The sequence below is a fragment of the Apaloderma vittatum genome, unplaced genomic scaffold (assembly GCF_000703405.1).
Source record: "Apaloderma vittatum isolate BGI_N311 unplaced genomic scaffold, ASM70340v1 scaffold14768, whole genome shotgun sequence".
NCBI lineage: Eukaryota > Metazoa > Chordata > Aves > Trogoniformes > Trogonidae > Apaloderma > Apaloderma vittatum.
The window spans coordinates 26,469-52,065 of NW_009731331.1; the positions used below are offsets into that span (position 1 = coordinate 26,469).

The following is a 25,597-nucleotide window of genomic DNA, read 5'->3' on the forward strand; positions in this document are numbered from 1 at the left end:
TCAGATTTTCTTTTCTGCTCTGAGTGCCGGATCCCACCTAGGAGGTGCCGAATTGGAATCCTTAGTTACACTCTAGTAAACACAGAAGAGAACGGGGAAATTACAATAGCTAACTTCGCAGGTGCACAGTGCTGTGCGTAGACAATTTTCTGCCCTTTAATTGAATAACCAGTACCTCTAATTGAATAACTAGCACCTCTAATTGAATACCCAAACAGAGGGATTTGCACAGACTCATCAGACTGGCTACTCTGTCTGGACTTCGAGAACCAACATACAAATGCTCTAAATAGAAATTTCTGCTTTGACCTCCTAACACCATAGGACCCATAGGATTAAGGGATTCTAGAAATGAAAAAACAATTTCAAATATCATTCTAGGAAGCAAACATGTTGTTCCTTTTCCTTACAAAGTCATCCCTGGAAGCACAGGTCTCACAAGCTAAGCACTACGCTTGAAAGCAATGCACAAGATACTGCTTTTTCAGCTGTGGAATTTGCTGATCCATGTACATGGGCATAACTTCTGAGTTCTTCTAATTTGGGAAGATTTTTTAAACAATGTAACTGCCAGATTTCCCTGTAAATCTCATGCTGGCCCAGTCCATAATGACAAGATCACAGTAGACATGAATCTGTTCTATTACAGGGAACCAGAAGCAGTAAAAAATTACTTCACATTTTTCCTCCAAAACCTTAAACACGAGAGAGTTGCACATCATGATAAGCATTCCTTCCCTCAGACAAATCACAGCATTTCACCATTCCAACTTCTAATCAACTTGCTTCAGATGCAGCCACCAGTTTCCCATAAATGTCTTGTCGGATGGACCCTCCACTGAGAGACTACCTCAGGCTTTTGCTGAGGACAGCACAGAGTCTGATGATATCTCTCATCTCAAGCTCCTGGCAGGGAGCAAAATCCCATTTCACAGCTTTATCAATGATTTCAGCCTGTTCAGAATTTCTCAGTTGGACTAGTATGTCCATTTATTGCTAGAGCATTGTGCTCCCCTCTGAGATGGATGGAAGTAGGATCTAGAAACAAGTCTGGAGAGTCCCACTTGCAAAAATATTAAGCAATACTTTGTTTTTGCCAAGACCAGTCACCACCAACACACGTGCCTCCTCCTCCGGTTTGCACCAGTCACCTATTGTCAGGTGGAGGAACTGCCACTGCCAGTCCACAGAGGCCAAGAAACAGACTCAAGGATCTTTCATAATAATCTCGGTTTTCCTTTTATTTTTAAAATTCTGGAAGATGCCCAAGTGCAGTCCTCAACCTGTGATATGCTACCACCATCTTCATTTTGCAATAGTAAAATTTTTCTGCAGTGTTTTAGGTCAGTAATTTACTTTCTATGGAAAAAAAATAGAAGTTTTAGTATTCAGTAGGGAAGGAGGGGAAGAAAACAGGTGAGACAGCTAGGAAGGAAACCTACTAAATCCTTCTAGAAAAAAAACAGAATATGTCTAACACTTTTTTTCCAGAATCTGCTTGGGAGAATAAAATCCTACACGTGATGGCATGGATGCAAAAAAAGATATAAATGGGCAGAGTTAACTGACTCCTGGACTGGCTTTTTTCACATTGGGTAGCTTTAAAGCTCACCTCTGAATTATAACTCGGGACCTATCTGACCACTTATTGTACCGTAACAGCAAATCAGTCAAGAGCATCAGCCTGGATCCAAGCAGAAGGAGCTGCACGGTCCAGTTTTATATTGTCTTTTGCAAAACCAAAGATGCTGCACAGGTACTTCACTTGGAATCAGAAATGTGGTAACTAAATGCAGCATTCTACAAGTTCAAATCTTTTAACAAAAATTTTTATTTTTTTCTTTTTTTTGTCACTTTCTCAGGCAAACCTCCAGCCATTATCTTTCCTGGATTCAGGTCTTTCTGTGCCTCCCCTCCAAAAAAAAACCCAACAAAGGATAAACCCCATGAATCTGGTTTCAGCCATCGGGGCCAGGTTATAGAAAACCTGCACCTGCAACGCTGATTGAGCCCATCTCTGAGCAGCACTCTGCCAGCACTGGCACCAGTTCCCAGCTGTCTGCTGGTGGGTACCCAGCTGAGCTGGCAGCATCTCAGAATCACAGAATTGTTGAGGCTGGAAAAGACCTCTGAGATCATCAAGTCCAGCCCACGACCCAACACCATCACATCAGCCAGACCAGGGCACTAAGTGCCACATCCAGCCTCTCCTTAAACACCTCCAGGGACGGTGACTCCACCACTTCCCTGGGCAAGACATCCCATCGGATCAGCACTCTCTGGGTGATAGCTGGTACCTGGACAGGCCTAAGAGGCACAGAGCTTCCTCCTTGTCTGAGATGTCAGGCTGGCAAGGATAGGCAGGGCATGAAGAAACAAATGGAGAAGCTTGTACTGGAAAAAGGGGCCAAATCCTGCGTTTAGGGAGCACAACACCTTCCGAAAGCTCTACTCCCGCTTGCTGTAGGACAGATACCTCTGGTATGGACATCTTCCTACCTTCAGACACCAACAGCTACCTTTTCCATGAAAAGCTTAATTACAACTATTTCACAAGTTTAAACATGCTCTACAATCTGACTTCTTACTCTGTGTCGCTCCACAGGATTAATAAAAGTTATAGAAGATGAGGTACAGGTTTGATCCAAATTACTTTCTGGCTCTATGCAGATATTGCCATCTGAGTTTTCTGTGCCACGCTACAGGGATGCTTCTTGAGGTTTGGTTTTGAAACGAAGTTTCCAAATTATGACGTATGGAAAGGGGAGAGGAATGAAACAGCTATGAAACTTGCTGTAACAAGCTACAGAGATTTGTTGAGCGTATCAGAATTATGTTTACACATACTAGGAACGTTACCAGGTTACACCAGATAGTTAACGCAACTCTCCTGATGTCTCTTCACACGGACAAGAACTCAAAATGAATCTTTATTCATGGCAAAGCATTCCTTTGCAGGCTATCAAACAACAAGTACCAAAGCCCATAAAGTCTACATGTGGGAAATGAAGTCTCTGTGAAAATAATTTACGTTTTTAACTGCACCCAGGACAACCTTCTGAAAACACTCACTCAGGGTTTGGAATTGAAAGGTCACCTTAGTGCTTTCTATTTAGCTAAGCAGCAGCTTGTCATCCGGCTGCCTGTGTGCATGCACTTGGCTTGCAATTCAGCTGTTTAAATAGTATTTGAGCTATGGTGTCCCTGGTTTTATTGAAGTGGTCTAAAAAAAAGTTAAAAATAAGCCATTTATTGTAATCAGAAGCGGGCTGCATACAAGAAGCTATTTAACAAGAAGTTAAATAGAGTCAATAATCGCAAGGAACTAAAAAGAACTGCTTTAAAACCAGAGAACATGCAGTTATTTTGTTGCCTTGCTGGAAAGGTTATGGTAATAGACCATTTTAAAATGAGTTCAGTGAGCTCATGGGGACTAAAAGAGATCCTACAGAAGCTCCAAAATAATTGAGATTGAAATAAATCTGATTCTGAATACAAAGCAAAATGTAATTGATAAACCCATGTTTTAGACTGAGTTGTCTCAAGACAGGTTTGAAGTACTGGTATTGGTATCAACAAATTCCCTGAAAGAACATTCATGGGAATTCTTCCTCAGCAGCTGAATACAGAGGAAATTCTTCTCAAGATAAACAGAAAAAGCTGTGAAAAAAAATAACCCACCACCACTTGAAGTGGTCTCTATGTTCAGTCTCCTCTACAGCCCTTAAATGACAGCTCCTGTACAAAGGGAAAAGGTACTCAGCACACGAAAGTGAATACAAAGAAAGCATTTCATTAACTAAGCAGCAGAGAGACTGCTCTTTTTTCTTAAGGCTAACTTAAAATATGAACAAATTCCAAAATCACCCGAACGGCTTCTTATTTTCTTATTTTCAACTAAGTCTTGTTTCAGCCTCGATTGGGATTAGTGCTGGCCTTGCAGCCAAAAGTTCAAGGACCGAGGGAAAAAAGAGTGTAGGCACATCTCCCTCGCGGGAGGGAAGCGCTCTTTTGGAGACAGCTTTGCTTGCTGCAGCACGGATTTATGTTTTTGGGAGGGGACTGCGTGTCTTGGGAGGTTAAAGACCTTTTCAGATGAACTGGGAAGCAAAGAGAGGGTGAAAACTGGATGGAGACACAACCCTGGAAACTATTCTTGTTGATGGAAATAATCCATTTTCTTTATTAAAGAGTTGCTTTCAAACTCTTGTTCTCATCAATATTTTTTTTATATATATATATATAACCAAAAATGTAGACAAGTAGCAGCACATTCCCTGCTACTCAACAGAAATCACTGATGATGAGGAAGATTTGAACACTACCATGTGCCAAGCTATAGTAGTACACGTAAAAAGTTTAATAATCAAGTAAATAAACTTTGTAGATATTTCAACACTGTGTATCAACATAAGCTACAACAGTTCAGATATCTTTGTCTAGGACATTTTAAAGGTGTTTTGAAGTTTTTGTGAGTTAACTGTTCTCAAAAACAGATTGATAAAGCTGTGTGTGTGCGTGCGCGTACAGAGGGACAACTTCAGGCTGTAACTTTCACTTCAGTAGAAAAACCATCCCAGAAATTTTCAGGTCACCGTGATTTTGAAAATCTTTTATGAGACAGCACTCTCAGAATTTTTAAGAAGCACATTATTACATCTTTATTGCAATTCTCACTTGAAGTAACGTGATAAAAAAAGCACCATCTGAATCCCCTCTATCCAAAGTATTGCCAATATTTCAATATATAAAGAGACTTCTGGCCTGAAGTCATAAAAACCAAAATGTCCCTTAGGACAAACGCTTTCAGTCAAGTTATAAATCTTTCAACAGAACAGCTCATTAGGGGAAAACAGAGATATCCTTTCATTAAAATAATATTTTAATGCACAAAATATTGAAATAGTGGAGTAAAATCTGGCTACATCATCCTCAGTTAACAAAACAATGGGCACTGAAAATAAGTGTTATGATCTGTTCAATTTCTGTCATACCAAGCAGAACATTTTTCAGCAAGTGGGTATGATGGAGAAGAAAAAAAAGAAATTTAACAGCAGAGTGGTAAAGGAAAAAATTGTGCATGTTAAATACTATCCTAAAAAGAAAGAAACTCTGTGCAACCGTGCATGTTTCAAGACTAGAACTTCTGGCATAAAACAGAGACCCTACGTCAATGTAAACCCAAGGTAAAACAACAAAGAATACTTAACACATCGACCAGTATAGTGTCAAAAAAATCAACTGATTTGCAACATGTAGAAACCACCAAACTGAGAAAGAAAGGTGCAGAAGTTTGCACATAATCATGACCAATCTGAGCAATTACATCGAAATAACATTCAAAGAAAGAAGACAAATGTCATTCTGAAATTAAACAGGTGGGCTTCTGGCTATTCTGGTGGCAAATTCATTACATGCCCCAATGCCACTTGGTGAATTCTGTGTGTACACAGCAACAAGACAACAAACACATTTTAGTCTATCTTTTATATGAAGAATTTAATTATCTATACATGTAACTAATTTTAAAGGCTGTATTACAGTTGTTAAAGCTGCAGGTTTTTATATATTTATATAATTTACATTCATATTGATGAAATACTGAAGTGCAATTGAATAAGGAGCTTCACTTGTTCTTTGCACCACACGACGGGTCAGGAAGAGGGAGATGGGGCGGGATTAGAAACGCTACAACACTGCCAGCATGAAATTTAGAAATAAATGAAATACATAAACCAGAACATAACTAGATGGTAAAGTAATTAGTAGAACGGCTATATTGTGCTTGAGGCATTAGGAAGAGAGAGAAGGTTTCTGCACTGACAGCACCACGCATTTCATCCAGAGCTTGTCACTAAGGCTGGAAAGACAAACATGGCTTAGCTACAGCACATCTAGTACATAAACTTGACTGTAAGCTCCATTTAATATTAATTTGTATAAATTCCACAGTCTAGTTTAAAAAAATGTAAACATCGGAAATTAATTGCAGGGAGATCTTTCTATACATTCTTTCTTGTCAGGAAAATCACTTGTTCAAAATGTGTTGTTCCATAATCATAAGGAAGTAAAAATGAGAAATCAAACTTCACGTGATCAAGATGAAAATAAAGAAATTAATTCTCAAATCCCACATGAATGTAGCGTTCTGTTGAGTTCTGATACGAAAATGCAAAAAGCGAAACATCTGAGACAAACACAAACCAAGGTGTTTTCTAACTGAATGCAGCTACAAGTAATGTGCAAAATAAAATTAACATAACTGGGATAACATGATGCAAGGTTAATATCTCTTGCATTGGGAGGAAATTAATTTCTTCTCTCCACAATGTATTACACACTCAACAAGGAACACCTGATACATACAGTACAATAACTACAATAAAATACCTTATCCGTAATTGGGCACATATAAAGTTCCTTAAACTGATTTAACTCCTTCTGTTCTTTTGTAATTAAAAAAAATAATTAAAAAAAAGGACATATTGACAACACTGGACAAGTGAACAATAAAAAAAGGAAGATACATAAAGTCTCAAATTTATGGACATTTGGAACAATTTAATAGCACATGCAGCATTCCTTGATAGTGGGTCTTTTTGCACAAACAAAATTGCAATGAAGAAACTTAATTTATACTTTTCCTTTAAAAGGCTAAAATACGTATTTAAAAATAATTTTTAAACTACCGAAAGCACCTGTGTGAAGGTGAAAAAAATTAGTTTGGTAACTCTGAAAGCCGCAAAAGGACCCACTATCCTCTGATTTTTTTGTGTGTTTTTTTTTGTTTCATTTTAATTTTGCGTCTATATCTGTAGGTAATTAACTCAAACATTGCGATTACATGCAACTAATGTAAAATGAGGTAAACTGCTCTGCAGTGTGTTCTTCTACTCAGAAGGCAGTAGATGATCATGCTGGAAGCCACATGATCAAGGCTGCATCTCCCATCATCCCTCTGGGCAGTGATATGGGATAGTGGGTCTCTTTGAGGACTTTCAAGCCTGAGTGGGGGATGGACAACATATGATTCCTAGAAAAAGGAGGAAAACAACACATAAGCAAAACAAAACAATGAGCAAATTCAAGCTAGGAAAATGAGTCAGGCATGTAAACAGCATGGTGCAAAAATGATAAAAGGGTAACATGCTACAAAGGGGATGGGAACTAAAAATAAAACAAACATAAAGTAAGGTTTGCATTACAGAAGGTCTTCAAAGAGACTCTGACAAGTGCAGCAGTGGTGAAACTTTTTGAGTTCTGCGAACCGCAGCAGAATCACAGCAATGCTGCATGTTTCGACACAATCACAGCACGGCAGCAGAGAGGGTCACTTACATTGCTGGCTCGGGTCCATGTCTGTTGTCAGCTTCACATAGTTGGATGGAAAGAGACCCACTTGTCCATTCACCTCCCCTTTCCACCAGTCTGGGTCTTCCTTGTTAAGGACGTTTATAATCTGGCCTTTATTGAACGCTAGCTCATCGTCATTCTGTGCAGTGTAGTCATACATGCCAATGACTTGGCACACTGTAAGATAAAGGAAGAGGTCTGACGCACCTGTAGGGTTTTGGCAAAGCATAAGCTACGCGTAAGCCAACGATGAACGCCACCGATGCCACGGTAGAGAGCCAAGACACTCCACTGGCCTGAACCGATCCTGCCTCTCTCTCCGGTGCCCCTGTACTGGTGCTTGGCTGAGCCCTCAACAAATCAGCTCAAGGTGGACTAAAAACCCATAAGAGCTTCCCAGCAGCGCTGTGCTCTCTGTGAGCTTGCTGAGGGGTCAGGATCACACTGTGCAGGGCAGAGCACAGTCCTGCAAACTAAGAACAGTGTAACCTGCCTGGAATCACAGCCAAGATACTTTTGTGTGGAAGTGCTCAGCAGTAGAAGAAGATTGGCAAAATCTAAAAGTTTTGGAAAAAGTCAAACACTTCAAGGATGTTAGCTTTCTCCTGACACTTCTCTTCTGTTTTATATATATATATATTGCTCACAAAAGCACCAGGTTTGTTGTACATTTATAAAAATAGCATTCTGCATCCTCACCAATCTGTTCTGAAAAGCATACTTTCCATCAGAACTGGTCAATGGACAGAAAAGTCTGGGAAACATTTTGCATTCCACTACCTGAAGCCTGAAAAAGGCACACTTTCCTAATTTAGCACCGGACATGCTCAACACAGCTCTACCGCTCAGGAGAAAGCCAATGGCGATACACTTACAGTACCACTGAGGTGTTAGGAACACAAAGATCTTGGAAAGGATGAGAAAAATAAAAAGCATCCTAGGCCATTTAGGCTGCTCTTCTAGCATGACAGGACTGCTTCCAGCAGCCTATTTTCTATTTCCCTACTGTGAAACTCATCAAATCTGTCTGGTTCTCAGAACATAGCCATTTCTGTTCAATTATAATAGAACAGTTTACTTAATTCTCAAAAGCAGCAGGATTGTTTGTTTAAATATATGAGTTTCTCTATTGCTCCGACGTTTTGTCTATGCCAGGTCACAGGGGTTCTGGTATTTTGCCCTGAGACACAAGACATCTCTCTAATTAGCCATGCTGTCAAGTTCTCTCCATTACATTCATCCCAGAACATTATTTTCATTCTTGTACTCAGCCAGTAACCTATTTAAATATGTCAAATGGCTCCTCTCTTTTTTTTTAAATTTACATGTCAGACATTATTCAACTCCCTTAAGTCAATACTTTGTGCCTGTTCACAAAGATCATAAACTCTGCGTTTAACAGCACTCTGCAATGTTTAGCTTTGTTATTTGCACAGGGGGAAAAGAAAAGAAACAAAAGATTTGAAAAGGGGCACTCGCTGTCATTTGTAACACCTAGCACATGAGCTAACCAAAGTTCGTTTCCCTGGCATACCGGAGAAAAAACAGCATTTCTAAAGGAATATATAATTACGGTGTACTCCTCTTTTAGCTAGTTTTGTGCTAGCACACCTTCTAGTGTGTGAACACAACTGACATCTACATTTCACTTTAAAGGCCTGTGATTCTGTTTTACAGCATTCTTATTACAGGTTTAGAGGGTATTACTAACATTAATAACAATAAAAAAATTAATCTAGTCCATACTTGAATACAATACATTCATTACTAGATTTATATTCTAGAGTTCATTTCTTTCAAGAATTTTTCATTTAGAAAATTCTCTTCTAATTCAAAGAATTTTATGAAATTTGATGCTGCCCAGGAGTATCATGAAAATATCTAAATATTCCAGTTGGATCCCAGGGATTTCCTTCAACTTGGTAGGCAATTTAAGGGAATTCTTGAAGAGACAGGATTCCTCAACTGAACCTGAAGCAGTGACCTCATCTTCACCTTATCTACCCTTGGTCACAAAGTTTAGAATATAACTTAGTTCTATACAGGAAGCTCTTACAACAGTTTCAGTAAGTAAGTTCGTCACTTAAACTCCAAAAGCCATTGCTAGCTACAGAAGCCAGTAACTGCCTAACTCCTCTGACCTCCAGTGCTTTTCACCCATTTGTTTCCTTGTTAGAAAGATTGTCTATTGATTAATACCAGTCCTACAGCAACAGCAGAGGGAATCTAGGTTCTCCTACAACACAGTCAGTACAATCTATAACATTGTCCTTCTCTCAACACGGTTCCCAGTGCGAATTTCCTTAGGCCTGAATAGCTTCAAGTAGCAGTAACAGTTCATTTCTCAACACCAGGAAGGACACATTCGTGACAAGTTTGGAAGGGAACACGTACAAAGCAGTCAGAAATTAAGAAAGCCTCTAAGTATAAAGCAAATGTGTCAATGCAACAGAAAAAAAAAAAAAGCTGTTCAAGTCATGCAGTTTGCATTACAGCAGGGCAGATGGAAATCATATGCATCACAATGAAATGACAAAAGAAACAGAGGTTTTGACGATACCAGTTTCTGATGGGTCCCCTACATTCAAAACCCAGACAGTAATGGCACACCCTCACACCCTTCATAATGCACCAGCCTGGGCATTATTCAGCCCTTGCAGATGGTTTTCTTTAGGCTTTCCACGTCTTTTGTGACAGTAAGCCTCCCCACTAACATACTTGTGCACTGATATCTTAACCTCTTACATTAACCACACAGTTAGTGAGGCCATCTATCATAACACAAAGATGAGACTCTTTTTCTTATCCTCCAAAATGAAAGTTCTATAACAAAGCTGAATTTGATAAAAAAGAATGTCATTAAGATTAGGATGCTCTGTAGGCAACGAAAAAAGTGCTAAAAAGTTTATTCTATAAAAGATCTATTAGCATGTGTAAAAAGTCCTAGACTGTCAAATCTGAAATAATTTTTTAAAATAATATTCAAATCTCATCATGTTGCCTTGTAAAAAGCATGCAAGTCAATGATGAATTACTATTTTAACATCAGGCCCCAAACTTGTGAGTCTTTATAGAAGTCCAACATTCTGCATTTTTATGACCACCCAAAGGAGCCAATTTATAACATCTGCCTTCTCTGATACGGTCCTTTTATTGATACCAACGACACATAAAACTAACACCTCAGTATTCTGTTCTAGTTCCATAAACTGCATGATAATCCTTCATTCATATTTAAAGGAGAAAAAAACTATGCCCCCTGCTATTTTTCATTTAGAAACATTTATTTCATTTTAATGATAGACAGTTGAAAATCAGTCTGGAGAAGCAATAAGCTTTTGCCCCTATCACCCCCCAACTAAATCCAAACGGATGATAAACAACCGTGACAAGCCTTTTGGGTGGCTTATGGAAGAAAATACATCCATTCTATGTTCCTGATTGCCAAGAATCCTCTTCACTTGGTACTACACCAACTCACAAGCCCAAGGTCGAAGACTGAAACAGTCACAAGGAATGAACTTTTTGTTCTCAGTCTTCCGCCTGCCTTTATACCTTGTAGGAGATTGACAGGACTGTTTGATATTGTCTGTGGTGGAGCTGTAACAAATAGCTTTAAAAATGTTATAGTCTGTCATTCTTGTGTCCTTTCATAAACCTCATATAGGTAGCTATGCAGGACAAAAAGCTACATCTTCATTTGAGTGGTTTTCTCACACTCCACCTTACGAAAAATAAAAGGTTCCAAATGAGAGGTGCCTCAGCCACTAAGTCCATGGATCATCCCAAACTTTAAACTCCTTCACTGCGATTAGTGCAAAGAAATAGGACTGATAATTTGAATGCTTTACTCTAAAACGGAATTACACAGATGGCTTTTTAGAAGCAACAGTTCATACTTGAGGGACCAGCACCATAAATATATAGACCAATTGTACCTTTTTCACATTTAAAAGAAAAAAAAATTTAAGTGTTTAACCAAAGTGATCAGTATAACAGATACTAAATATCTTACCGAATGTCCACAATTATTTTTGGAAGTCCTATTGCAAATGACATGCATTACAAAGGCAACTTTGTTAATACAAGCATATTGCTTACCTGAAGGTAATGCTGTTGATTTAGGTAGCTCAGTTGGTGTAGTTTTACTGGTACCAGGGCTCAGAAGTTTTACATAATTAGCAGGGAACCATCCTATTTGCCGTTTTTTCCCTCGTGCCTAGTAAAAAAACAATTCTTTTAAGACGATTAAGCGCATCGATAGATTCTTAGACAAGGTGATTCAGCCAATATTTTAATTACTTGCAGTCACACTGACTATTTTAGAATAAGAAAAATGCATTTTATAAGGAAAAAGCCAACTATTTTTGTGGCAACAGTTTAATATTAAGATACTTCTATTATGTGAAGAAAGCTTTCATAATATCTAAGCAGTACTTTATAACATCTAAACAGTACTAGTAATATGAGTGATTTTTCACTTGTGTTCCTACTTTGTGTGCTTTATAATTAATGTCATTCTTCTAAAATATTTCTCCTGATTCTGCTTAAAATATAACTCTAGAATATTAGGCCAGCTATTGCATTAACGAGTGACAGAATTTAAATGCTTCTTCATTATGCAAAGGATTGTATTTAAACAGATACCTAGAGCGCGATAGTTTAAGTGGAGATTAAGAATCGAAGTTATCTCTTTTATTACAGAGAAAAAGTAAACTTTTTAATAATGTCTCCTGCCTAAATAACAGAGAATAAACTTATGTCACATTAATCTAGTACTACAAGAACAGTAAAACACGATGACAAGAAAAAGAATGGTTGAAGTTTGGATTCAAATACAAAATCCCAATCAAACAAAAATACATATAGATAGACACTGTCCAAATGATCCCAACTGATATTAAGGTTTTGGAAACCCTAGATGTTCTCCTTCCTGTCTAATCAGAGAACATCAGTATGAACACGTGGTGTCCACACGTATTGGTGTGCGTGTGTGGTCTGGGTGTTTGTGAGCCCTGAGTCACTGTCTGAGACAGGATATTGGGACACGGGGACTGCAGGTCTGACAAGGCTTGTGACACCAAAGCAGGACAGGAATTTGACGGAAAATACGCCCTGTTACTTCACCAACCACATTGTTCATTGCAAATAAAACTAGAAGAAAAATCCTTACTGTGGGAAACGTTATTCTAGAACTCCAAATCAAATTTCGGCTTCTAAATCTATTAAATTTATACTACATTTACGTTAAATTTATGTTACTCTATTCTCTTCTTGTGTTGTTAGAACAAGGTTGGAATTTTGGGCACGTAGAATTTTGCCTTTAAAAATAAAACATATTAATTTTAGTAAAAAAGAGGCATCTAACAGATACACTATTATTTAACTACTTCCTTCCCTCTCTTTTTCTTTACTGAAAAAGAAAGCACTTCATCTAAAATGTACCTGGATCATTAATTTTAAGATATTCTGGAAGACCATACTAAACTCAGTAACGTAATGCTTAACATTTGCCTTATTTTACCTTCACTCTCACCCCTAAGACAAGTAGCATCAAAATTTACCTGAGGTGGAAACTGAACTGTACATACACTTATAACAAATCTGTCACTTTGAAACTAAATGCATAAAGAAAGAATATTAGCGCCCTTCTCCGAATCTTGTCATCATTTCACTACTTTTGGGGGAGGGAGAGGGAAGGGGGAGTGTTGCTGCTTTTATTTTTAATCAGTTCCTCAATCTATTTCACCACACATTAGCTACATTAGCTTCCGTACTCATATAACAACGGAGCAAGGAACAGTGTTACAGTGTTGGAACAGGAGAATGAAAATAGGTAGGGGTCTGCTGCTGAAGACAAAAACAACTTACAAACCATATGTAAGATAGTAAGGTATCCAAAGCTACATATGAGTATTTACACACTCAAAACCTGACATTTAAAAAGCCCTCACATCAGCTGGCAAGCGGTAATTATGACAGCTCTTGCCCAGTGAGCCTTATTTTCTATCTTAAAAAACACTTAATGTGAGCCTATTGAAAGCTACATTTTAACAACAATGTAAAGGTTAGTGAGAATGAAAACCAAAGTAATCCTGGAAAATGATTTATCCTCAAAGGATGAGTAAAGGCAAGAAGGGCAGCTAGCAACGTCAAAAAATATTTCAGTTAGCTTGAGCATCTGCATTGCAAAAATAAATCAATTAACATTCTTTCATGTAGAACTCCCTGTTAAAAAAAACAACTTCATCCAGTGGTACTGGAAAGAAAAAAAGCACTTTGTCACTGGAAGTTTCCAAAGTGCCAAATTCTACACTTAAAAAATGGTTACAGTATTTTATTGTCTATTATCTTCTAATAGAGCACTAAAGGTCTCTCCCACGTGGCGCTTGTGAGACATGAGTATTTTCACTCTTCAACATCAAATTGAGTGCGATGGGACCGTTAGTCCGGTCACGTTCTACACTGTCACATTCATTAAGGAACCTGACAAAGTGGTAGCTGTCTTACAATCCCCCCCGCTGTAGAACACTTAACCTTTCAGCAAAAGGGATGGTCAAACTTTTTGCTGAAGCAGTTTAGAAAGCTTCTTAGGAAGACATCCAGGACTGCACACTCCAGTACTTTTCTGCTTTCAGGGTATCAGCTGATCCAAAGGTGCGCGGTACACGCGGTCACTACTGGAACAGGACACCTGAGCAGACCCTGTCACCCAACCCAAGAGCCCCGCATGCTCCCATTGCCTGGGTGGCTCCCCCCACCACCCAACAGGACAACTGCTTTTTTTTGCTCATGTGAAGACTACTGGACAAAAGGTCGTGAGGATCTGAAAGTGGCCAAAACCAAGACGCCCTATACCCAACTCCTTTCTTCTATCTGAAGGGCCTCCAGGACAATGTACGAGGGACTGGACTGCAGGCTGGGGCTCATTCATGAGCTGGGCGTCCTTGACTCACAAAGAGGCACAACGGATTCCTCCTGCTGTCCTCCATGCTTAGTTCAAGTTCAAGGAATTGGAATGTATGTACATGCATTTTTGTAAAGGCATTTTATTTGTAAATCCATTGAACTGCAGACGATTTTCAAAAATATTTATCATTGACGCATCCATCATTTTGAACTATGAAAAAATCGTGTTTAGTTTGTGGTTTTTTTTACACAGAGTTTTATTTCAAAAAACCTGTAACTAACTTGGAGCTCTCCTTCCCACCAGCCACCTGGATTCTTCTTTCTGATAAGAATCAATTGACCAGGAGCAAGAGTAAGCTGTTCTGGACCCGTTGCTGTGTAAGAGGCAATAACTTGCGCAATTTCTGTTGGAGGGAAAAAAACCTGTTAATTTGGAAAAACTGAATGCATTCTTTACACCATTAACTTAGCTATTATTACCAGCACAGCATATAAATTTTGTATTTATTTCCATACAATTATGTATTTATGTAGTTCCAACAAAACATACGGTAAATATAAAACAGATCAGAAGTTCATAGCACTACAGGAATAAAACAGAGGTGCTGCAGCTCCATGGTTAGGATATATAAAAAAAATTGAAACAGAGAAGAAGAATGACCATTGTTAGAGCTATATGTCTCTTAAAATCAAGCATCATAATACTGTTTTAAAATAAATGCATTTTTGTAGCATCACTTTGGACTAAGCTCCCTAAAAAGAGGAGATATTGCTGATGGCAATATAACAAAGAAGTTGCAATAACAGAAGTGCAAACTAATAAAGCCCTACAGAATTTTTTTTACCATCAGACCAGAAAAAAAAATGAACTTTTTCAAAATGTATCAAACAGGATTTATTCTGAAATCTTTATTCCATGAACATTAATGCAAAACTGGTGTCTTATCTGATCACCTACCAGCATGAATCTGAGGCAGAGTAACCATGAGCTCACCATTCTCTCTCCGTTAAATTAGCCGAAGCAGACAGTGCAGTTTACTCCATTTTACAGTCGTTGTGGAAAGACAGATGATAATTTAGTCACCATGAAGTCTGCCAGGTGAACCCATTTTTTTGAACCAATTTGCGCTGACAGGAGCTTGTAAGAAGCTGCATTTTGATGTGCTACTGATAGCTTTAGCACATCAACAAGCCACCTTTAGGATGACGGAGAACATGTCTAACACTATGAAAACTGGGAACTTTTAGCAAATAAAAGATGGCAGATTTGGGAACTTTTTAGCTTTTGGTAAGCTAAACCTTTTAGGTGCCTATATTTATGCAGTCCCTTTTCAGTAATGAGTGAAGAGGAATGTGTAGGAAGTTTTTTTTAGCCTTCATTTAGTTATGAAGGGCCTCTGACATCCAAAGCAGCACAGAAGTAGCATTGCTAATTCTGAAAAACCCCGTTTTTAGGATTCCAGTAGACAGTCATTCATCACTTAAGTATTCTCCTCAACAGAATGATACAAGGGCTGTTTTTTGAGGGCAATTTGGATTATTTTTTTTATGAAAAACCTTTCCTGGAAGAACAAATTCTGACTCTGTTTCTAAGACAGGGGAGGTTTTAATTTGACAACACATCAAACAAAATCAGGGACAACCAAACAGCCGACGTGGGCACTGAGTTTGACTGGTTATGGTTGTGGGTTAAGACTATCCCAGCACAAGCCCACAGCAGAGCGAGTAGCACAAGATCATAGAAATGCGTCTCAACTGCTTCAGTGCCGAGACAGCCAATTTCATTTAAAACCTCAGCAGTTACCTGACCACAGATCAACACACTGCTTCATATTTTAGCTTCTATTTGAAAAGCTTGATAAAACAATACCTGTATCAGTTATTTTCACTTATGATTACCATTTGTATATATTTTCAATCTAGTCTATCCCATAAAAACCAGCACTAAGCGGAAAAAGGCCACATCTGCCATCAGCTTGTCCCTTTATAAAGCTGCAGAAAGCAATGCGACAGCGAGCATGAGGTGGAAGAGCAGTCAGTGCTAACAACAACAGCAAAAGGGACCGAGGCTGAAGGGAGCAAGAACACAGAAGTGGTCTCCAGCTTTCCTATGGGCAGCTGTACTAAGAAAGTTAACACAGTGCCAGGCGCCATCCCACTTGGCCCTCTCTGTCATCATGCGCCAAATTTCCTGCGGCCAAGAGAAACAGCGAAGGTACTCAGTAACAACCCATCACCCACGGGCTGGGGAAGGAGGGGGAAGTATGGCTGGAGTGGTGGAGAAAGGAAGCAATCATTGAAAAGGCAGTTGTAGGCAGAAGAAACTACAAAGCCAACTCTCTTGAAACAGAGGGCGGTTTTGTTGCAGAAAAGAAACAACAAAGTGATTTGAGGATCGCCAGGAAAAGCATCAGATGGTTTACTTAAAATTTAGAAGGTTGATTAAGGAAAGTTCAAAATGGCCAGAGGAGCATTCGAGATGTACATGAACAACGTTAAGGAGGATGAAGAAGTCACAAAAAAGAATCCAAGGTCGCTGTAAACAATGGCACACAGAGAATTAACTACGGCAGAACCTCCGTCACGACAGCTCAAAGAGGGGAAAGGCAGGCACATGGAGCCGGAACCAAATGGGTGATGCAAAAGCCAGTCGCTGAGGGTTAGAAAGATGCTTTAAACGTGGATCTGGACCTTAGCACACAAAATGTGAAAGCAGAAGACAGAAGAAAATAATTTCTAAGTAAAATGTAGTAGGTGAGGATGGGAGAGCAGGAAGTTTTACTTAGAGAAAAGCCAGCAGCAACACGATCTGTCCAATTGCAAAGGCAAAGCAAGTGAGCTATCTGGCAGGAAACACGGCTATATTGCTACAAAGGATGCGAGCTCCCTGCATTCACAGGTTCTTCCACAGAATCACATTTATTCCTCCATCCCAGAGCCATTCAGGAGCCAAAATAAACACAAGCAAACAAATTAACTGTGGGTGTTTGTGAATATATGTGGGTTTTTTTAAATCAGGCAAAAACTTCTCCCACTATCACGGCAATTATAATATTCACAATATCATACTGAAAGAGTAAAAAATCTTATGCCTTGCATCTTTCTCAGAACAAGAAATTTCTCATTTTTATTGATAAAAAGGAGATTTACAAACCTCCAGGTATCAGATATCCTCAGAAAGATATCCTCTTTCACCAACCAGCAGCACAAAGAATTTTTACTGTGGACTGTGTGTTAAATAAGTTACAATATGAATTGTAAGTTTAACATTCAGCTCTCACATGCCACAGAGAAGCAAAAATTTAGAGAAAACATCTCAGCAAAAAAAGTTAAAAGAACAGACATAGCGTTCCTTCCAGGAAAGACTTTTAAATTTTGATTTATTTAAGTACTGAATTACTGTGAAGAAATCCAATTCAATTACAGCCCAGGCCAAAAAATGTGATGGTTACTAAAACAGGTACATTTTGGAAAAAAACATAAATGCCTTCTCACAGATATAATTGTCCTCATATTGCTGCTTATATCTGCAGAGAGCAGTTTCTTTTCCCTTGCCATTCAACACATGCTGTTACCATCTCCCACCCACACATCCCGCTGCTTCTAGAATAAACAGGAATATTTCATCTCATTTCACTTACATTGGCTAGGCACTTGCAGCTCATTTATAACAAAAACCTAAACGAATCTCCTTGCTGAAAAATAGGCAGGATTGTTCCCAAACTGTTGCTAAACTCCAAGAGATTCTGAACACATCTTTTGTCAACATCCCCTCAGTCCCCACTGAAAGTTTGAATCCAGAAGACCAGCGATGGTAAAGCCAGTGCTCTAGGCTCAAGCCTTGCCTTCCACCATTCTCCCACACATGGAAAAAGCAGCCAGCCCTATCGGCATCTTCTCACTATTCCTAGCAGGTATCATTTCTAGAGGTCTTCCAGACCTCTACTCTTGCCTCCCTCTCTCGAACTTTGTAACTGTTAACATAACTATCTTTAATCAGGGTAACAAAAGTTAGAAAGGGCAGGACTAGTTTACTTCCATACCCTTCTTTCCAAAGATGGATCAATAAGATGGGACAAGAGCAGCCTATTCCTCATATGTCAATGTAAAATAAGTCAAATGAAGTTGGGGCTGCTGCCATCGGCTCTCCCCACACTCCTCTTGCACAGTGAAACAGTTCAGGGAGACAAAATCTCCCCCCCTCAAAATAAAATACGCATATGCATGTGTGTGCATATGGAAATCAAGATTTGGTAGATCGCATCCTTGACCCACCTCCCTGTGCGACTGAACAAGTGTCAGAGTAAGGGACAGCACAGAAGCATGGAGCACCCCCTATTTAGTTTGGTTCAGCTCAAGGCAAAGTCATCTCTCTGGTACTGAAGCAAACAAATCCACTGAGAGGGGAAAAAAAAGAGGGGGTCTTGTGGAAAGTTGACAAATGCCTGCCAGTGGCAGAGAATGCACTTTTCTAATGATTTTTGGAAGTACAATGGCTCTTTGGAAGGACAGCCCCCACCACCCAAAGAGCCAGAAAGTAACTTCCAACATCATCGTCTGCAATATGACCAGGCTTGACAGGCAATAAGCCACATGGCCTGGGTACAACATACGTGCTCTTGAAAACGAGCAACTGGCACAAGAGCTCACAAAGTTTATGTAATACCATAAGGTAAAAACCACAATGTAAGAATGTGTTCCATTCTCTGAGGCTTCTGCTGTTCTGTTCAGCAATCTATCACGTAGTTCACATTCGTTTTTGAGCAAGCAGGTTTTTATTCTCTAGCTACATGAATTATTTTATTATAGACAACAGTTTTCTTCAGTGCAAATTACTGCAAAACGACCAAGAACACATAGAATTTATTCTCATGGAAAAGACTTTGTTGACATTGAACGTAAGGATTGAAGAATAGATACAACGTGCTGTCACAATATATGACTCACCAGGTTTCTTCCCTAAGCTTCCCGTTTTTCCAGCTGCTCCAGGAGCCTTGAAATAGAAAGTAAAATGTAAGTTTAGCACTGATATTTATCTCTCCAGTATGTGAAAACTATTTATTATGCTTCACTTTAACACACTAAACAGTAAGTAAAAAAATCCTCAAAATAAGATTCTGTTCTTATGGAAACTCATTATATTTTTGATGGCAATTAATATATAGGAATAAATAACAAGCAGTGTACGGAAGCGGATGACTATATAAATGTACTTCTTTCCTGACGTTTTCTTTCTTTCATGGACAGCAAATAGCAATGTAATTCCAAGTTACATAGTACTTGAATTGTAAATCTACAGAACATGAATTTTGTTGAGTTAAAACAACATTCTAACATTTCTCATATGGCACATTAACATAGTCAGTGTAGTCACCATATCTTTAAGAAGAGTCATCTGAACTTTGTAGGTGTTGTGTGTTGCAGTAGTAAAAGCCCGACCATGTTTTTCCCAGGTGAGAGCACAGCACGCTGAATAACAAGGTGCTGCCTATCTGCAGTCATTTCCTCTGAGCCTTGATGGGGTGAGACGAGGGATGAACATGGTCATCAACCAGGCCAAGAAGATTTGCAAGAAAAGCCTTTGAACTGCCACAGGAAATCTAGCAAGCAGTGAAATTAGTTCAGCTCAGTATAGGAAAACATCAATACTGAGAGAGGAAATTCAACATGAAAAGCTTTCATAATTTACAACTCGAAGTTCTTTTCCTGCAGAAAAAACTAATGAAACAAAAACGTTTCCCTTGAGGCCACTGGTTAGTGGGAACAGTTATCTTTATTTATTTTAATGCACTACAGATCTACTGATATACATGCAATCAGAGTATTCAAAACAGTGTATGGTGTCAACTCTGCCCCTTGCATGTTCCCTTCCTCAGTCATCTTCCAAACTTTTCAGTCACCATCTCTGTCTACAACAGCTTCCTCCAACGCCCTAAACAACTGCTTCAGTTTCTTCCCAGTACACTGCTAGTCTTTTCCTCTGCAGTAAGAAGGTTTGGTATGGATAACAGCAACAAAAGAAATCTAAACTGTGCCTTGGTCAGAAATGTTGAATAAATAAATATCCTCCTGTCTTCAAGCAAGGCTCACAGCACTTCCACCTCCCTTCAACTCCTCCTTAAGGATCCTCCCTACAAACTCAGAGACTACATTAAATGATCTGAAGGTTTTCACAGAATCCTAATTCCTCTATGGAAAATAACAGTTTTATCCTCAGTATTATCCCTATTAACTCGATGTTTTGAAAAACTTGGCAGCAATTAATAAAATTAATTAAAAAACTAGCCAAATGACTGAGAGAACAGGGCCATTTAAAAAATGTATATTGGTTTAGAATGCCTCTATAAAATAGATTATTAGCTAAATCTTCATTCTGTCTTGAAGATTATATACAACCATCATGACCTATATTAACAAAAAAAAGTTAAATAGGAAAGCATCATGCAGAGATCAGATACAAAGACTAAGTTCAGGTCTGGGGACGAGAACATGGTCCAGACAAAGCATCTCTACGAATCCATCAACAGTCCCAAGCAGGGAAGATTAACAGGTGTGGAACCAAAGGTGACAACTGGCACCGATATAGTAATATCAGGACTTAAGTCTGCTTTGAAAAGTGTTTTTGGAAGAGAAATACTCTCCTCCCTCTTCAATAAAGAACAAGTGTTTGGACCTTCAGAGAACACACTCCTTCAAAATATCACTTAGTCAGCATCCATTTTACCAGATTATGAGCACATGGACAGGTACACCGAGCTATGACACTGCATCTCTACAGTTAAGTGCCAAACATATAGAGATTATTTTAAGAGAGAATCACAGAATCACAGAATGTCAGGGGTGGGAAGGGACCTCAAAAGATCATCTAGTCCAAACCCCCTGCCAGAGCAGAATCACCTACAGGAGGTCACACAGGAACACGTCCAGGTGGGTTTTGAAAGTCTCCAGAGAAGGAGACTCCACAACCTCCCTGGGCAGCCTGTGCCAGGGCTCTGTCACCCTCACAGTGAAAAAGTTTTTCCTAATATTTTTGTGGAACCTCCTATGTGTTCCAGCTTGTGCCATTGTCCCTTGCCCTGTCATTGGACATCACTGAAAAGAGCCTGGCTCCATCCTTCTGACACTCCCCCTTGATATATTTATAAACATTTATGAGGTCACCCCTCAGCCTCCTCTTCTCCAATCACCTTGAACCGACTGAGTCTGAATTCTCTTTTGAGGATTCTATGAATCCTTGGTAATAAAATAGAAGAAATACATAGAAAAGTCCTGTGACACTTCAATAAATAACTAAATTAATAGACAATGCATTTAAGATGGACACAACTTCTGGCCCACTCAATAGATGGAGAAGTATTTTTTCTATTCTTCCTTTTGAGAGAAACATACCAGAGGACAGACCCCATCCTATTTCCCTTTTGCATAGCTGAGACACTAAGTGCATTTAAGGATATTTTATGAAAGGGATAATGTCTCTTGAAATGGTACAACAGACACAGCAGTAGACTTGTCACTTGTGTTGTACCATATGACCCATAGAATCCAGATTAAATACATTCAGACTTATTATTTGCAGAATGTTTATGCAAAGTTTTGTAACTAGAGGCATCTAAATTTTTGTGTTTCCAAGTCCACTGCATGAGCTCCATATCTTATGCAGTGGTAATTATCACCAGTCTCAAGAATGACAGAGTAGAATAAAAACCTGTTACAAATCTGTATCCATCTACCATAATTTAATGAACAGTCTGAGAATGGACTATAAACCAGTGTTGCTGTATATCTGAAGAACAAAGACTTCACTCCATTAGTAAGTTGAAGCTTTAATGAACAGAAGATAGTTTAATTTAGCAACTTGAGATGAATGGGTAGCCTGGGAATAGGTACAGAAGAACAGATGTGAAAAAATTTCTTCTGATGTATAAACCATCGATATTTTGAGGCTTACAACCATTTCTGCAAACTCTGTGCTTTGCTGCTGAAAGATCAGCACTGTCTTACTTCTTCTTTAGGCCTAAGTCAATAGTGCCGAATGCATTAAATTAATTTACTCTTTCAGTAACATTTTCCACAATCAGCCAGCTGTCCAAGCACAGCGGCACATCTGAAAGTTAACAGACAGCCACTATTGTGAAATCCTTTGTAAAAAACTGTCGCTGTGAACAAGCTGAATAGCAAAACACTGTACGTGTAATGGCAATTATCCACTTGGAACAAGAACTATGTCCTGCAGGGAGTATGAATCACTTTATGAAAATAAGCATCCCAGATATCAAGATCTCCATGAGCTCTGTGCTTTTTCCTCCCTCTCTCTCAAGATTTTATCTGAACATGTGATTTTCACCAGCAAAAAGGGCAGTTGGAGCCCTTTTTCATGAACTGCATTTAGCTGTTTCAGCCCCAGAGAAGTTGAGATGAAAAGAAGAGCAAATTGACCTCTCCAATAAAAATAGCTTTCAGTATTAAATGTCTATTTCTGAGTTCTCTATGAAAATTTGCCAATATGTGTGCCTGTCTCTGACCAAACAGCACAAGCACCCAGTACTTAAAGGCATACAAAAGGCAGCTCTGTGCATCTGAATATTAATTCCCACATTTTGAGACTAAACTCTGTTGAGAATATCTTAATGGAAAGCAAAACCAGTTCCTTCATAGGAGTTCAAAAGAAAATATTAACAAACAAGAAAGTAGCTGAGGTTAAGTAGCTCATTAGCAACTATTACTATCTACCTATGCGACAGGTCTGACTTACGTTGTTTTAGGAGGCTGACAGTGCAAGTTCCTACTCCTGAATAGAAGATACTCCAGAGGTCAGTTAATAGGAACGCTTGTTCCTATGCCTCCATGGTGCAAACCGTCATCTTTTTGATGTATGTGAAGTATTACTGGCAGGGCTGAACTACAATCCACATCCTTGACTGCAAAAAGGAGTGTTCTTCTTAAACAAATAAATTCCCTGACACAGACCCACAAACACCACCACTGCCACAGCTGAAGTGGTGTTGCACCACTCAGGCTGCCAGACTTGGGGACAGAGAGTTCAGAGTTTCTCTTCCAGGCTCTCACTGACCTCTGTTGTCAGGATAAACCTATGCCCTGCCTAACACCACAGCTTACTTACAAAATTTACTCCAACTGTCAAAAAGACAAGCCAGCCTGCTGTGATGTGCTCCATAGTGCTACAGCTACAATGCTGCCACTAACTGAACTATTAAGTAATCCTGTTCTGGTCTGGGACCTGATCTAACATCTGTTGCTCCACTGTCACTAGATTTGATGCAGCTGAAAGGTAGGAGTTGAGCACAGGCATATCCAAAACCACATACTACATGTAAGGTATAAAGTTTTGCTTCCAGAATGAAGTCTGTAACACCAAAACCAGCTAAGAACACAGTCCAAAACCAGCTCAAGCTAATCTAACTCGATGCTGAGGCAATCTTGTCTCCTTCACTACTTTCCTCCCATAGTCATTCCGGTACTGACATTTTTCCAACCCTTGCTGTGGTGATTCAGAGAAATAGAAATATGCATCACTTCAGCTAGACTAGTTTTCTGCTCTGCCTAATGTCCTGAATTGGTTCATTAAAGGGTCAGATGACAGACAGTGGCAGCCAAAGTGTGGCAAGTAGGACCATACCTGTGCTCACTTAGAACATATGAGCATTCTGTACCAGGAGCAGCGTGGCCAGCAGGGCCAAGGAAGGGATCTTGCCCCTGTACTCGGCACTGGTGAGGGCACACCTCAAATCCTGTGTTCAGCCAAGAACCTTCAAATATAGTAGTCAGCTAAGTTGTGTTGTGAAAGTTGTTCCCCTTGATTGCAAGGACATGACAACGGGGTAAGGGGGGAAAGAGACTGAAATATTACTCTTTATCTATTAAAAAAAAGTAATGGCCATAAGATACAACTTCAACACTTACCTGGGGAACAAAGCAGTCATAGCTATTATGACATGTGTCTGCAAAACTGTCAAATTAATATTTAACATATGCAAGACTCATTTTAAATATGATCCACGAAGTTATTTACATTATGTTGTAAAATGTAACTATTTTTTTCCCTTTCCAATGTTACAATCAGTAAAAGTGCAAAATATGTTTCCTTTCCTCATGATCCACTGATTTGCAACTATCACCATAACACCAAATAAAACATACCTCCCCCAGCTCAATACGTCAACATTTCAGTATGTCTCTACCTCAGAATCTTTGAGTCTCACATAATTAGATGGGAAAACTCCTGATTTATCACCCAGTGTTCCTGTCCACCAGTCGCCATCTTTCTTTGTCACAAGAATCATATCACCTTGTTGGAAAGTTAGGTCTCCTTGTTCAGAACTCTCATAAGTATACATAGCAATATACTCTGTAAGAGGGAAATAAATATAGAATATGGGAAAACACTTCATAAACTGCTCAATTATACTTTGCAAAACCTAACTAATATAATGTAGTCTGTCCATGGACCAGAGAGAAGACAAATATTTAATTATTATTCACTTCATTATTTGCTGCATAAAATCTATCAGAACTAAACACAATCTATCAAAAGGCTGATTCTGAGGGACTTTTTTTGGTAAAATAATTTGCTAGTATAATTAAAATGTACAGAAGCTATTACTACATATCACAAACTACTTTGAAAACATGTTTCCCAATGTTTTCCATTTTGTACTGATGACTAGAATATAGACTTGGAGATGGAAAGCCTCAGTATCCAAATATCTGTAGATGCAGTCTTCATCTCACATATGCTGTTCGGTTCTCATATACAATGAACTCTTTCATTGCTTGAAGCTTTGCATGAAGGGCGCACATCTCGCTGCATCTTATGCAACAGATGGCTGGGAAATGTTAAGACAAAGCCTGGATGTGTTCTGTTTTGTTAAAATGCAGTCAACTACTTAGTATTCAAGTGCAAAAACACTAGACTGATGTTCAGAAACGCATTGTATCATTCAATCACAGAACTACATGAACATTTTTTACATAAATTATTACAAATAACTCTGGACAATTCAGTAACATTTTCTATACAACTTGATACATTCTTACCCAACTGAGCATTATCACCCTTTATATGGGCACCAAACATATTTCTCAAGATTATATCCTCTGTTCCTAGGACCAGCTCTAGACCTAGAGCAGTTCACAGTATATTTCAGGAAGATTTTCAAGCACATGTAACAAAAACGTTCATGTATTCATAGAATCATAGAACGTTTGAGGTTGGAAGGGACCTCTAGAGATCATCTAGTCCAACCCCCCTGCCAGAGCAGGATCCTCTAGGGCAGGCCACTACAGCTGGCAACTGTCCTATTTGCTTGAATGCTAT

General features: G+C 39.0%; 1 protein-coding gene across 1 annotated transcript in view; it reads right to left on the reverse strand.

Moving 5' to 3' along the window:
• ITSN1 (intersectin 1 (SH3 domain protein)) overlaps positions 1-25,597 on the reverse strand; it is a gene marked incomplete at its 5' end in the record, with an annotated part of 67,383 nt that overhangs the window by 14,262 nt on the left and 27,524 nt on the right. The window contains 5 exons of the mRNA XM_009875148.1: positions 7,339-7,530; positions 11,455-11,572; positions 14,545-14,666; positions 19,210-19,255; positions 24,462-24,628. Of these exons, the coding sequence (XP_009873450.1) occupies positions 7,339-7,530; positions 11,455-11,572; positions 14,545-14,666; positions 19,210-19,255; positions 24,462-24,628 (645 nt within the window). The remainder of the gene's footprint in view (positions 1-7,338; positions 7,531-11,454; positions 11,573-14,544; positions 14,667-19,209; positions 19,256-24,461; positions 24,629-25,597) is intronic.